Source organism: Gossypium hirsutum, chromosome A10, assembly GCF_007990345.1.
Source record: "Gossypium hirsutum isolate 1008001.06 chromosome A10, Gossypium_hirsutum_v2.1, whole genome shotgun sequence".
NCBI classification, from domain to species: domain Eukaryota; kingdom Viridiplantae; phylum Streptophyta; class Magnoliopsida; order Malvales; family Malvaceae; genus Gossypium; species Gossypium hirsutum.
This window is the reverse complement of record NC_053433.1, coordinates 113204351-113219857: the sequence shown is the minus strand read 5'-3', so window position 1 is coordinate 113219857 and position 15507 is coordinate 113204351. Positions and strand designations below refer to the sequence as shown.

The following is a 15507-nucleotide window of genomic DNA, read 5'->3' as shown; positions in this document are numbered from 1 at the left end:
ACTTGCTAGTGATTAGCTAATAAAATGGCCGATGATATACATGTTTATTAATATGTATGATTGAATGGTGATTATCACATGAAAATTATGAAAAATGTGAAAGTAACATAAATGACGTAACTTTGAAAAATCACTAAAAATTGTAGAAACATATTTTGAAGATGAATAATATATGAAATTAAATCTTATTATGTCTATTTTCTTATGGAATTAGCAAAACAGGTAAAGGTATTATATTTTATGAGATATCTGAGTTTTAGTGAAAGAGGATCAGAGCGATTTCTAGATCCCCTATTTCAACTTTAGAAATTCACCATAAATTGTACAAAACTAATTAGAAGGTGTACTTTATTTGGTTAGAATCCTTGTTGAGTCTAGTTTTAAGAGAAACAAACGGCTTAGTCATATGAATTTCGTACAGAAAGAAACATGGTTCGTAGTAAGAAGAGGTTAGTGCAGTCGAGTTTTGAAACAGGGGAAACTTTAACTAATAAACTGTACTAATTGGCCAAGTCAAAAATTCTAGGAAAAAAAATAGTAGATAGATATATGAGTCTAGTTTCAGGAAAAATTTACGGATCTTAATTTCGAGTTTTGAAACTCGTGAAATAAATTTTTAAACAACCATGACGCAGAAAAATAGTTTATTCCGAAAATTAAAATAAGTGGTTTAGAGTTGTTTAAAAGGTAAGATAAGTTTAGTAACATCTCAAGCTTGACTCCGGTGACGGTTTCAGACGTGAGGGTGTTACAGAAGATGGTGTAGGCAACATTTTCTTTTTACCTTCATGAAACTGAAAAAAGAGAACATTTTAACCATTTTTGCATCATGATTCATAGCATATTACTAGTTTCTCTCATCAACTCATCAACCCCTAATTTCCATTGATTCCAAATCCTTGACTCTCTTTGATCCACAAGCAATCAATTGCATTAAAACCGCAGCTGCTTTGATCCTCCCACTAGGACGATCATTTTCAACGCTTTGATCTCTAATATCTGCTGCTATGTTCATACTTTTCAGAATTTCCGAATTCGAATTCGAAGACGGCCTAGAATCCTCCTGCACTTGATTGCTTCCCATTTCATGTTCTGTCTGTGTTGATACACTGTTGCCTTTGCTGCTAAAATCCCTACTGGTTTTAGCCTTATAGATTTTTTGTTCATCATCAAGCTCCTTGAATTCGCTCCATGAATGATATTTCCTTCTAGTTTTTCCAGCAACATTGGAATCTTCACTTGAACTGTATGTCTCTGAAGAATTTTTTGATATTGATGAAGTTGAAGAAACTGTTTCATAAGAACGAAAGCTTAGAGAAGATTCTAACAATAGTGAGCCTTTGAGAATGTATTCACGTCCATTACAAGGGTATATGTAGTCGTTCTCTGATAAATCTTGCCACACAAATCCATTCTTGTAGCTCCTGTAATGAAATCTTTACATTATTAGATTACAGTATTTTACCATGTCTGAATATGTGTCTGTTACCTTTTTGAAGACCAGGAGAACCTGTTAGCCATGCCATCACCTCGGAGGGTGTTTAGTTTATTTATAACATCTGTAAAAATAGATCAGATTACAATTTACAACATATCAGATAAAGTTCATTAAATTTCTAGAGAACCCGGTTTTTACCTTTGAGAAACAGTCCTTGAGGAGAAGAAAGAGGTACTTCTAAGAAATGAGGATGTTCAAGATGGCCATTGTGGGACAAGTAGTAAACAACAGGAACTTTCTGATCATTGTTTGGTTTTTTTCTTTCGAACCAAACAAGGGTTCTGTCAGGACTGGTTTCTTGATATCTCTTGTTCATTGGTAACTCTGTTTTGCCTCTTGAATTGGTTGTTGCCATTGCTTTTTACACAAAAGCTCAAATGAAGATGATGATGAGAGAACTTAACTAAACATAAAATATGGGGCATTCAAAAGTTCAAAAATTTGAAAGTAAGAAGAAAGTTTGAGGGCAGGTAAAGTTAGAGTAGTAGTAGGTTTTAATTGAATCAAAGCCAAGGGAACAGGTGACAGGAAAAGTGGGGGATTCTGCATATTTATAAAGAGAAGACAAAGTACTAGCAAACATAAGGAAACTGTGTTATGGTTATTTGCAGTGGAATTGTTGATATTTTGGTTATAGAGAATTCTCACTTACAGAGGATAGATGGCACATTTCCACATGAATTTGAACTTTTTTAATTTTAGGTTTAGTTTTTGTTATATAATTTTTACTATTTTAGTCACTTATACTACATATTTTTATAATTTTAGTCCTATATTATTAATTTATAATTATATGCATTTATTTTAGTTATTTAGGTTTAATAAGCTTTCATTTTGATCACACATTTTCTTTTTAAAAATTAATATTATTTATAAAAAAACATGAATTTTAAGGGAACTGAGTTATTCAATTACTGAGATGAAAACACAAGTTTTTAGCTCGGGTTTTTCCCTATAAAAACATAATTAATCCCCTTTAAACCCTAGGTTTTTCCTCTTATTCAAAAACATAATTAATTGAAGAAAAAAAGGGAAATGAAAAAGATAATTTATATTTCCAATAAAAATTCAAGCTTTTCCTGTAAAATTCTAGGTTTTTCTATAAAAAAAACTAAAATTAATTTTAAAAAGAAAAAAAATTGATTGAGCCTTAACTCAATTGACTTCGGCATTGTTGCAAATACAGGAAGATGTGGATTCGACTACGTTGAAATACATTATTTTTCTATTTAAGGGTTAGGAAGGAGTTATAGATAGCTCTAGATTTTGAATCAAAAAAAGCAAATATATCAAAACCTGTAATGAGATTAAAATGATAGAAGTATGTAAAAGTAGTGACTAAAATGATAGAAGTATGTAACGGCAATACTCATATCGCAAACCTTTCATTTTTTATGCCCAACATGAAAATTATAAAAGTTGAAAGACCAACTTTGTAATTTACCCTAAAATATAAATAAGTTTCGGTTCTTTAATATATGATCAAATTGCATGGATTAAAATAAGGCGGGCAAACTTTGAAAAAATCATGATTGATTAAGCTATGCAAGGGGTTGTTAGAAAATGGATATTTTATTTTTTAGAGTTTAAACCAACACCTATATAACAATTGCTTCAGTTGTAGGACCAAATCCCAGCATGTTGTTTACATAATTTGTCAAAGCTCACGGATCAAAGTGAAAAGAGGACAATTTCCATTTTCAACATGAAAAGTCAAAGCCAGTCCCGTGAAACAATGATGCTGAAAACATGGAAACATTTTGACAGCCTTTGAAGCTTCCAAAAATTCAATGGTTGAAGCTCATATAAATAGCATCTATTTTTTCCTCAAAATTTTACCAATTTGTAAGTACAGCAGGACTCACATGTAAATAGTAGCAATAATTCAAGTGATAGGAGAAAAAAAAAAAAGACCTTCCATTAATGGTCAATTTGTGTTTGTATTTGTTGTTTCTGCAGATTTCTTATTTGGGCAAGCAGAAGAGATATGACCCTTTTGTCCGCACTCGTAGCATGTCCTTCTCCTCAATTTCCCGCTGCTAACGGTCAAGCCATCGTTAGCAACTTCGTTAACCGTAGGTGCTTCATTAACCGTTGAACCACCGTTGCCAACTTCATTAACTGTAGGTGCTTCGACACTCACAGTTGCTTTGACACTCGCATATCCTTTTGGACAAGCAGAAGAAATATGGCCCTTTTGTCCGCACTCGTAGCATGTCCTTCTCCTTAACTTACCACTAGTAACACTTGAGCCACCGTTATCAACTTCATTAACCGTAGGTGCTTCATTAACCATCGAACCACTGTTACCAACTTCATTAACTGTAGGTGCTTCAACACTCACAGGTGCTTCGACACTCACAGATCCTTTTGGGCAAGCAGAAGAAATATGGCCCTTTTGTCCACACTCATAGCACGTCCTTCTCCTCAACTTACCACTGGTAACGCTTGAGCCACCATCATCAACTTCATTAACCGTAGGTGCCTCAACACTCACAGGTGCTTCGACACTTAAAGCTCCTTCATCCTTTTTACGGACTTCATTACTTGTAGGATCAGACGTTGATTGAGTTTTCACTCCATTCTTAGGAACTGCACAACTTATCTTGACAGGTCTACCACACACAATTTCTTGGTCCAATTTCAATGCCATGGCTACTGAGACACTATCAGAGAAATCCACATGAGCATAGCCTCGGAATTCCCCTGTTTCCTTGTTCGTGCCAAAGCGTATAGATGATATGTTGCAATCTGAGAAAAACCTCTTCAAATCATCCTCAGTTATATCCCAAGATAAATTTCCAACATATATTCTGTTGTATCCCTCCACCATCTTCGGGGCAAAACCAGTCACTTTATTGGCTCGAGTGGATTTGTAAGGCTGAATTGTTAGCTGCATTCCTCCCCTGAGGAAAACATCAGAAAACCATAAGCGTGTTTTAACAACAGGAAATAATGAGAGACATCGACAACTGAAGATAACAACATTTACTCACATTTCAGCTCTATCAAGAGCCAAGGCTTCTTTTGCTGCTGCTTCTGTCTGTACGAAATGATGATAAATAATGTCAACAAACTCAATTAATAATCGAGCAACTACAACAAGATATACATATACATATATACATGAAAATTCCATTTTGAAAAGTACAAACAGAGCCGACTTTTAGTGTCAAGAATATTGTTACAAAACTTCAGCTTCTACTCCTTTTAAATTCTATAAGATCTAAACATGTCATAACTCATAACAATAACAGTAACTCAATAGATAATACTAATACAAAGAAATTGGTCTACCCCAAGCATCACAGATAATTACCTCGAAACTAATAATTGCAATTCCTCTAAACTTCCCGGTGTCAGGGAACTTCATACAATCAACATCAGTTATGGTGCCACAACTTTCTAAATAATACCGAATATCATCCTCGGTATAGCGATATGGAATGCCTCCAACATATACTTTTGTGGCCACATCCTCCCTCACCTGGCTGCATAAACACGCACGGCATAACAGTTAAGAAATTTGAAACAATAACCCCATTTATAAGCAAATGGAGAAAGAAGAAAATATTATCAATCTACTACAGAACACATCATAGAAAGCAAATAGATATAAAAGTTTCGTTTTTCGTCCAAAGGTCCTTCACTTTTTGGACATAATTCCTAAATGGACAACACACATCAACTAAGTTAAAACTTATAAGATAAACCTGTTCTTTTTCTTATAGAATAGAGTGGATGCAGCAGAATGAGCTTCAAAAGCAACATTGAGAATTCAATTTTTCTTACTTCCATCCCCATTTTTTTTCAGCTTTCCAGCTGACTGTAAAAATTACAATATCTTTACAGATTGCAAATCATATAAAAAAGAAATAAAAATACAATTCTGCTAACAGGATGAGACCATCAATAGCAACTAAATGATACTTACTTTGCTAAAATAAGAAAATTTTATCTTAAGAAACTTAAAAAATATACTTCATTTTAATTTCCAAAATGCAAATAGAAACACCAATCACCAAAAGCACAATCAAACTGAAATACCAAACATTAAAACTCAATTTTTTTAAAAAAAACCCAAATTTATGAAAGGGTATTCTAAAAATTACCTTTCAGTCGCATTTTCAACCTGCAAAACCCCTTGCTCTTCACTCACAATCTTCGGCTTCTTTTTCTTCTTATTCTTTGCCTTCTTCTTCTTACTATTATTATTTCTTTCCTTATTATCCGACGTCGTTTTAGCCTCTTTCACCTTCTCCTCTCTCTTCCTCTTCTTTTTCCTCTTATTTTCAACCTCCTCACTGTTTCCTTGTACTTCATCTTCTCCACCCTCTTTTCCCTTTCCTTCAGCTTCCTGGTTCGACCCTATTAAAAAAGGAATGTTTTTTCTTCTTTTTTCTCGCTTTGACAATCTGGGTTTCTGAGTTACCGAGTCTAGGAGCAATTTCAGGGACTGAGGCTCCAAATTTGAATCTGGTTTTTTCTTATCCGTTTCGGATTCGGCTACCCTTTTTGCCAATAGTTCTGCTCTTAGCTTTTGCTTCAGCTTCTTGTTCGACAACACCATATTTGTTTCCCTTACCTTCTCAGTTCTCACAGTTGGCTAAAACCCTAGCCCAAGTTTATTGATTTTGAAGTAAATGAGAATAGCAGCTATACGACATCGTTTAAATCTAGTATTATTTTCGGTTTTTCTAGTTTATTTATTTTATTTTGGCTTAATACATCATTTAGTCTTTAAAGTATACCCATTTTAACTTAGGTCCCTAAAAGTATTTCTCCGAATTTAGAACCTAAAGGTAACATTTATTCTTTTTTGTCGTTAAAAATACTAGTTGAGGCTTTCAATCAACTGTTTTCTGCCATTTTATAAAAATTATAATTTAACATCAAACTTATATTTTAAGTTTTAAGATTTTTTAAATAGTTTAAAAAATACAAATAACTCTACTAGTCTATTTATAAAGAAGAAGAAGAAGAAGAAGAAGAAGAAAGAAAAGGGCTGATTTGATTTTTCTTTCTTGGAATGATATCTATTTGGAAATTAATTACACAGTTAATTAATAAAGGAAACAAAATAAAAATTTTCAATAATATACTACTCAAGGTTAATTTTTATCATACTAAAATTTATTTGATGATTAATTAAGGAGATTTAATTATCATAATAAAATTTAAGAAAAAATCATTAATACCTTCAAAAATAAAGAAAAATAATGATTATATATAGTTGACGGAGTCTTAGTTTGATTGCCATCAGTATTATTATCAATGTAGGAATACGTGATTTCAAGCACGTTAAAGTGTGTTTCTTTTCCTAATTAAGGGTTGAAAGTAGTTTTGAGTAGTTTTAGACATTGTATCCAAAAATCTTTAATTACATTCCACTTTAATTAATTTGTGCTAATTAATACTTTTCTCTCCAATTTTAAGCATGTAACAACTCTTGACATAAGTATTTGTTGTATAAAATCACCATAAAACAATAAGAAATATTTTTTGCGACGTTGAATTTAAATTAATCGGGGAAGAAAGAGATTTATAATTTTCTTTTTGTGATTATAGGTTCAAATTTTAGATGTTTTCATATTTGAGATTTGGGGTTTACGCTTAGGATGATTTAATTTTAATGTAATTATGTTAAGAATCGAATTTATATAGTTGTATGACTTCACATAATTTCATGAATTTCAGAATTTTCCTTTTATTAAATATTCTATTTTGATATGTTAATTTTTCTTTTAATTGTTAAACAACTTTTAAATTTTCTAATTTGTACTGTTATAGATAATTTTTTTATTAAAAGATATATTGTTTAAAATTAAATTTATTAATAATGTTATTAATATCATATTGCCATTAAAATATTCTATCATTATATATATTGTCATTAAAGTACAATTTTATAGATTTTAATATTTATTAATTGATACATTTATTATACATATATAATTATAGTATTAAAAATATTTTACATTAATTTAATATTTTTAGAATTTTGTTCCAATTTATAAATTAAAATAAAAAATTATTATTAATTACTTTTTCTATTAATAAAATTTTAATATAAATATACAATGATTGTGAATACACTTTCATAAAATAAACAATTTTTATTTTAAATAACATCATAAATGTATATTAATTAATAGTTATTATGGTTGTTTAGTTATAACGCATGGTTTTTGAAGGGTTTTGGGTCAGATTTATCTTGGGCTCGAACAAGATCGACCTTAAGCTTGAATTTTCTCGGGCTTAGGTTTTTCTGAGCTCGAATCTCTTACTGACTCAAATTTTCTTGAACTCAGATAGTTACTGATTTAAATTCACAAAAAAAAATTTTCAAACTTGAATGTACTTTGTCAACACTAATAAAACACCAATTCCAAATTATTTACAAACATGTCACAGTTACATCAAGCTTCACAAATTATTTCCAATAAATACCATAAAAGAATACACAATAACACTACATTAATGGACATTCAAGTCCCAGCCGACAAAGTAATATTTTTTACTAGAAACTTGGGTGCAAAGAGCAGCATTGGGTGCGATCAATCATGAACCTCTTTTTCTCTTGCCTCGAAGTATTGTAAGATATCCTATTTATAAGGGTCTATACATTTCCAATGAACAATATAGTTACACCCATTCTCTAGACACTCAGCAGATAGATCTTCGCAGTGCTCCTCACATATATGGCATTCAGAAGGGTAATCATAAGCTTTTCTAGTGAAGGTGAGCGGGTGTGGATGATCCTTTGTTGTGTAGGTCTTTCCGAGCTTCATATATGAGTATGCATTGATAACACAATCCCGATGAACTGAACTCTCACAAATTGCACAGCGGTAAAACCAATGGCTTGTATTTCTTCCTTTTTCACAAACATCACAGTAATGATACTCTGAATAAATGTTGTCTTCACCATATGTGAGCCTGAGGGGATGTTCATCACACTTGTGTTGAATCTTGTCGGGAAGCCTAAGACATCTGTAATCAACAGCAAAGTTGCAATCTTTGCATGCATACGCATCATTTAGATTCCTTCCACAGCCATTGCATTGACCTTCATACTCGTCGTAAAAGAAAAGGCAGTGGTCGTGCCCATGACATGTTGAGTTATCCGATATTAGAACACAAGGAAGGCATTGCTCCCCGCAGACATTACAATCATAGGAGAAACAATTATTGAACTCAAACCCACAACCTCGACACCGAAAAACATCATGCAAATAAAGGGTGAGGGGACGTTGGTGAGTATCAGTCCACATGTACATCTTTTTAGGCAATTCAGCACATGAATTGTGGATAAAGAAATCACATTGTGAGCAATGGTAAAATGAAGTCGAGATGAACAACATGCAACCATCACAATATCTATGACAATCACCCTTAACATTATCGCTGAAAATTAAGTTGTGAGGATGGCTTATGTGTTTTATCTCCGTGGGTATTACAATATTTTCTCCAAGCTTGGTCTCTTTAATAACAACAAAGGCTGAATTGTTAAGCAACTCACCCGTTTCTTCAATCTCATAGTCGATTATCGTGTACCATCTGTAATCTTTTATTGCACAATTTGCATGGACAATATAATTACAATCAGAACAACAATAACACCCATGCTTCGAATTCACCTCCTCATAGCAAATTCGGCATTTCCAAGATTTGATCTCATGTTTCCTATGGATGAATGTATGGGAAATTTGGTGACCATGTCGCGGAAACCTTTTGATGATGGGTTGCAATGCAATGCACTTTTCATGAACTATAAGGCCACAAGGAGAACAAATATAAGAGATAGAATCTCCACTTGTTCCACATGCGTCACAAATGAAAGGGACTTGTCTCCAAAACAAGATGAATGGATGTTCATGAATTTCACCTTTGATAGTAGGTGCTGGAGAGACACATTGAACGTGAAGGCCAAACTTGCATGCGGAACAATAATAAGCAGGCGACAAATCATGTGTTTCATGACAGATTTGACAAAGGAGAGATTTCAAATTGAGCTGTAAAACAAGAGAATGCTCACGGTGACATGGGTGGTCAACTGTAGTTGGTCGCTCAACACATGCAATATGAAGGGTAAACTCACAAGGTGAACAACAGTAGACAAGTCCCCTCGGTTGGGTTATTTGGCAAATTTGACAAGGGAGACGCTGACTATTGAATTGTAAAACTAAAGGGTGTTGGCTATGAAAAAGATGATTGACTTCAATAGGTAGATGAAGACATTTTTTATGCAAGTGAAATTTAGAATCAAAAGAAATGAATGGAGAATCCAGTAATGGCTTCCTACATGCAAAGCAATTGGTTTCTTTAAGTAATTCTTTAGAACCATTTTCAGAAGAGACCAATAGATCTTTTTGGGAATCACCTTCAAGCTCCCCAATCTTATTTTCAGCAATGGTTTTTGAAAACAAAGCACATTTTACATGAAGGTCTAACTTACAAGAACAATGATAAACAAATTTCTCACTTATTGTTTTGTCACAGAATGCACAAATAGCCCATGAACCTATGTATGGTGGACTTGCTAAAAGTTTAAGGCTATGATTGGGATGAAAGGGATGATTTACCTCTGGGGAGGCCTCGAAACATTTATTGTCAAGGTAAAACTCACACTCCGTACAACTATAGCTTAGACGTGATACCAGCTCCCCACATCCTGAGCAATTAGCCTTCTCACTTTTAACGTTGTGCTCTTCGATGAACTCCAAAGGATGTTGATGGCTAAAATGGTGGTGAGGCTCCATTTCTCCTTTTGAATTGGTTTCTATGTAAGTTTGTGGGTTAAGTAACAACAAATGCTTCTGTGGAAACTTAAAGCTATGGTTCAGATATTTATATTGTTCCATTAGATGAGAATTACATTTTCTATGAAAAAGTAGGCTAATGTTGTTGTTGGAGCCATTTAAATTTAATATCTAAAATTATCCATAACTCACGTTTTCCTATACTGACAACAATATTGATGCCAACCGAACTACGATCCGATCGACTCAATTAAGTTAAAATTTTAAATATACTTAAAATATAAGAGATAAATATCAAAATTATACATGAACTTTAATCTAATGTTCAATATCAATTTCGATTTGGTGCAATTATATACATAAGACTTCAATTTTGATTCAAATTTCACATTCTATTAACATAATTATCAATCTAGTACTATTTTAGGCCATTATGTGGTAATTATTAATTTGATATTTTATTAAATTAAAAAATAAATGAATAAATTTAAATTATTTTCATAAAAATAAAAAAGCACATATATGCGGTTGTAGCAATAAGGAAATAAGTGTGAAAATAATTTAAATTTACCATATAAATTCAAATAATTTCTGAAAAACAACATAATTTAAAACTCATTCATCTTTTAGTTTAATAAAATGTCAGCATAAAAATTTTCGAGAAAAAATAGTGACTCATAAATAACATTATTATTTTTACATAAAAATTGAATTAAAATTAAATTTTCATGTATATAATTACATCAACTTAAAATTTATATATAATATTATTATATTAAATTAAGATTTATATATAATTTGAGATTAAAGAAAAAGGGAAAAGAGAGAAGAAAAGAATATCACTTTATTCTTTTAAAGTATAACTTGTGCTTGATTAACAATTAATTGCGTATTGTCCTCCATAAGAATAGACTTTTCTCTTTCACACTTTTAAGTTGTACCATTCTTTTGGTGCACTCTTCGATTTTTTTTTGTTTTACAAAAAAAAAAAGACACCTCCCAATATACTTTTTAGTTAACAAATTTTCTTGATGACCTAGCTTACAATTTAACCTTTAAGTAAGTTATTCGTAATTTTTTTTATAATTATTTGATTTAAATTGATTTAAATCTCATTACGTGGGCGCTATATAAATTTATTATGATTTAAATTAGGATATATTTTGAATAATAATTTATTGTATTTCGTAATGCTTAATTTTAATTATAATTATTCATATATGTTTTACTTATATGTGTAATTATGATTGTATGTAGCTTAAAAAAATTATCTACAGTATATTCTTTACTTTCTCTTCACTCATGACATAATTATTATAAATTAAGAAAAAAGTTGTATTCTTAAAATCATGGAATTAATTATTAGATCTAAATGATTTAATAATAGGAGGATAAAATAAAAATTCCTTTCTTGTTCATCTCCTTATTCTCTTTAAATTTTTTTATCTATTATTTTTTATTTAATTTACTTTTGTTTTATGTTTTAATTTTTTCACTTGATCTTTCTTTTTTTTTCTTTTTTTGCAAATCATCTTGTAATTTAATTTAAAAATATATTGTAGCATTTCAATTACACTTTCTAATTCTTAAGAGATAAAAATGAGAAAATTAAACAGGGTAATTAGTAATGATGATTTTAAATATTTTAAAATTGTTTATTATTTTTTAAATGGTCAACATGTTGTATGATATCGTTAAACCGAACACATAATAAGCATGTTTTTTGTTACTGTATATTGATTTGTTATAAACATATTAATTGCTACCGCATTGATCCATTATAAATATATTATTTGCTATTGTATTAATCTATTATAAGCATATTAAATGTCATCGTATTGATCTGCTAGAAGCATATTATTTGCTACTATATCGAACTATTATAAGCATATTAATTACTACTGTATTGATCTGTTATAGGCATACCATATTGCATTGCATGGGGTGGGACAATATGTACAGAGAAAGCATAGACAGTTTATCTGCAAATTTGTTGTGCAGCCACAACCATTGGCAATATTTTTCCTTTAACTGCAAATATGCTATACATCCACAACCCATCAGTAGCTTTTATCTGTAAATATGTTCTGCATCTACAACCCAGTGACATATTTTAACTGTAATATTTTATTGTGTATCCACAGTCTAGTGGCAGTTCTCATTTACAAATTCTACTGTGTGTCCATAGCTATTGGCAATTTATCTCCAAACCATTGGTGGTTAAACCACAACCCAATGTGAAGATTGTTGAAGTTCAAGGGAACTCCTATTGTGGTGTGTAGCAGAGCTTAGTAGGATCTTTCTTCAATATGCTGAAATTGAATTACCATTCACAAACACGTGCGTACATAAATCGTGAACTCTAAGATATTACATTGATGGTTAATTCCTAAAATCAAGACTTTGAATTGATAATTGTTTGTGATAATTCTATGCATTGTTATTTAGCATGTTTCATCGACTATTTACACTGATTTTCTTATGACTGAACTCACACTGAGTTTCATAGCTTACTCCCCTTTTATTTCCATCTCTACATATAACCCCCAGGTTAAGATGTGGACACGACATTTGGAGAGTCTCACTCAGATTTATTTATTTTTTCTAATAAAATATCTTAACTTTGTTATTCAGAGACTGTATTGCTTTATTTTTGAATTGTGGCATGGGACTTAGGATTTGGGTTTTTATAGAATGCATGACATATAATTTGATTTTAGGATATTGAAATATGGATATTAATTAATTATGAATGAACTTCGTTTTTATTAAAAATATAAGTAGATATTACTTTTCCGCTACTAGATTATAGATGAATTTCGAATAATAATTAAACAGGAAAATTAACTAAATTTTTAAAAATAGTCCTCGTTACAAAAAAGATGATAACTTAAACAGTTTTGTTATACTCACAAGTTTTTTTGAAAATAGACTAAGTTTTCTTTTAAGATAAATAAATTTTTAACTATGATCGTTTTGTAAAACTCCAATTGTACTAAGTCATTTCAGTCGGATATGTGATCTCTCGAATTTGAATTTAATGTCTAGATCTGTAACGCCCCAATTTTCGGGAATTCTGTGAATGTTGGTATAGGTTTAATTATGTAAGTGGGCCTCTAGAAGGCCCAAGCTTAAGATAGAACCCGACAATTTTAGTTAATTTTTGTTCCATAAGAAAAAGGGGGTGAAATTATGAAATAGGACCTATGTGAAAATGTTTGAAAATGCTATAGGCTAATTTGTAGTGGCCAAATAAATAGTAGTGCAAAATAGGAGGATTTGCATGTCAAATTCCCCACTTTTAATGTAGTGGACGGCCAAGGTGATGGATAGTTGATAATGTATGCATTTTAGCATTTTAATAGTTAATGGATGATGGGCATTAGCATTTTAATAGTTAATGGATGATGGGCATGGTAAGCATTATGGGCATATTTTTATTGGAATTATGGCATGAGTATGGCACAAATATTAGTATATCATTTATGCGTCATAAAATGTTAAGTGATAAGAATAACAAAAGGAAGTAAAGGAAAGTTTTTGTTCATTCTTTGTTCTTCATAGCTGAATTTGAGAGAGAGCAAATAGGGGAGGAAACCCTTGAATATTCGGTCACTAGAAGGGGGAAAAATTGAAGGTAAGTTCTTGGTACTTTGCTTCTATCTTGATGTTCATGAGTTCTTCTTGACTCTACCTTAACTCATGAAGCATATTTTGGTTTTTGGTTGTTGTTTCATGTTCTTTTGATGAAAAATGGAAGATAGGTGAAGTTGAGCCAAACAAATGAGCATGCATGTGCCTTAGATGCTAAGGGGAAAAATCGGCTAACATGTTGTACTTTAAAATGATGAAATGGAGGTTATACTTAAGTAAAATCATAGATATGTGATGATTGATTGGTGATATACATGTTTAAATAACAAGCATGCAAGTTAGGTGTGAAAGAGTGATTTGGTAATAAATCTGCTTAGGACAGCAACAGTAACGTGACTTTGGAAAATCACCATAAATTGTGGGAGATGAATTAGAAGCTGAATAAATTATGTAATTAAAGCTTAATGAGTCTAGTTTCAAATGAAATAAACGAGAACATATTTTGAATTCTGTACAATAAGAAATTTGATTCGCAATGAAGAGTGGTCAGATTAGTCAAGTAGTGAAATATGGGAAACTTTGAGAAAAATCTGGTATTGATTGGATAAACCAAAAATTATGAAAATTTTATGGATAGAAGATATATGAGTCTATTTTCAGGAAAAATTAACAGCACTTGATTTGGAGTTTCGTAGCTCTAGTTATAAATGATTTAGTGACTGTTGCTCAGGAAGACAGCTTGCAGTGAAATTATGATTATGTGGTAAACATTGACAAAAATTTGTTAATGAGTTGCTTATTGATTTCTTATAAGCTTACTATGACCTGTAGGTGTGGTTGGCCGAATATTGTAAGGGGTTAATACGTAGTTTGTATTTGAATAGTTAGATTAACGTGTTAGTAATCCAATTGTAGGCGGTTCGTGTGTGGATCTCGTCAGCATATCGTCGCAAACAGGTGTGTAACTAACACCCTCTTTCTTAGTCTAGATCGGCAAAAGTCGAAAAGCCGAAATGTCGAAAACCAGTATTTTGTAGATTTTCGAGTATGCGAATACTCGTGAGGTAAATCGATTAATGTTTTTGGTAAGCTGCAATGTTTGGACTGCAAAGTGCATGATTTCTGTGCCCTCGATATTTTTGGGCTTAATGGGCCAAAATTGGAATGATGGGCCAACGGGCCCAATTCGGTAAGAACCCTCGGTATTGATTCTGTTAGTACGTGAAAGGTAGGAATATGCATGAAAAACCCTAAAATAGATAAATTACTGAAATACCTTTAAAAGTGGAAAATTTACAGTTTTACCCTTAGGAGATAAATTACCGAAATACCCCTAAGGTTAAATTGACCTAAATGCATGTTTGACTGTTGTTATTTACTGCATGCCATGTTGTTATTATCTGATGCATGGGACTGGGATATTGACGGAGGAAGTACTGAAAGTGGCTTGTCCACGTACTGGAGGCTTTGCCTCAATTTACTGTTAATTGAGTAGCAAGGCTGCAACTGTGGAGTGTTGGGCTAGGTGGGTTGAGCTATTCCCCATATGGAGTGTATGGCTGGTACGGGTGGAGTGTAGTGGTTTGTGACAGCCCAAATTTGACCTTAGTCGGAAAGTGGTTTCGGGACCACAAAACCGAGTCGTAAAAAAAT

General features: G+C 31.9%; 3 protein-coding genes across 6 annotated transcripts; all 3 read right to left on the bottom strand.

Moving 5' to 3' along the window:
• Positions 1-623: 623 nt before the first annotated feature.
• On the bottom strand, positions 624-2200 carry LOC107897801 (protein SOSEKI 2). 4 transcript variants are annotated; one of them, XM_016823372.2, is made up of 4 exons: positions 1637-2200; positions 1490-1559; positions 1366-1436; positions 624-1290 (listed from the first exon to the last, which is right to left on the bottom strand). In XM_016823372.2, exons 1-4 carry the CDS (start codon positions 1851-1853, stop codon positions 869-871), a joined length of 780 nt encoding a protein of 259 aa, XP_016678861.2. In that variant the 5' UTR covers positions 1854-2200; the 3' UTR covers positions 624-868. The 4 variants fall into 4 exon arrangements, with proteins under 4 accessions (XP_016678861.2, XP_016678862.2, XP_016678859.2 ...); XM_016823373.2 differs by having other exon boundaries at positions 625-1290; positions 1366-1424; positions 1637-2199; XM_016823370.2 differs by having other exon boundaries at positions 626-1436; positions 1637-2198.
• Positions 2201-3284: 1084 nt separating this feature from the next.
• LOC107897800 (protein gar2) lies at positions 3285-6170 on the bottom strand. Its single transcript, XM_016823369.2, has 4 exons — positions 5611-6170; positions 4818-4989; positions 4495-4541; positions 3285-4404 (listed from the first exon to the last, which is right to left on the bottom strand). The coding sequence occupies exons 1-4, from the start codon at positions 6066-6068 to the stop codon at positions 3426-3428; spliced, it is 1656 nt and encodes a 551-aa protein (XP_016678858.2). The 5' UTR covers positions 6069-6170; the 3' UTR covers positions 3285-3425.
• Positions 6171-8103: 1933 nt separating this feature from the next.
• On the bottom strand, positions 8104-10260 carry LOC107895857 (uncharacterized). Its single transcript, XM_016821074.1, has one exon. It carries the CDS (start codon positions 10258-10260, stop codon positions 8104-8106), a length of 2157 nt encoding a protein of 718 aa, XP_016676563.1.
• Between the last annotated feature and the right edge of the window lie 5247 nt (positions 10261-15507).

Bases quoted from the DNA above. Each gene is read 5' to 3' on its own strand.
- LOC107897801 (XM_016823370.2), bottom strand. From the start codon at position 1,853: ATGGCAACAACCAATTCAAGAGGCAAAACAGAGTTACCAATGAACAAG. The intron at 1,560-1,636 runs GTAAAAACCGGG...CTATTTTTACAG, and splicing joins TCAAGGACTGTTTCTCAAAG to ATGTTATAAATAAACTAAAC. The intron at 1,437-1,489 runs GTAACAGACACA...AATAATGTAAAG, and splicing joins TTCTCCTGGTCTTCAAAAAG to ATTTCATTACAGGAGCTACA.
- LOC107897800 (XM_016823369.2), bottom strand. From the start codon at position 6,068: ATGGTGTTGTCGAACAAGAAGCTGAAGCAAAAGCTAAGAGCAGAACTA. The intron at 4,542-4,817 runs GTAATTATCTGT...CATTTCGTACAG, and splicing joins TTGCAATTATTAGTTTCGAG to ACAGAAGCAGCAGCAAAAGA. The intron at 4,405-4,494 runs GTGAGTAAATGT...TGTTTTCCTCAG, and splicing joins GCTCTTGATAGAGCTGAAAT to GGGAGGAATGCAGCTAACAA.
- LOC107895857 (XM_016821074.1), bottom strand. From the start codon at position 10,260: ATGGAGCCTCACCACCATTTTAGCCATCAACATCCTTTGGAGTTCATC.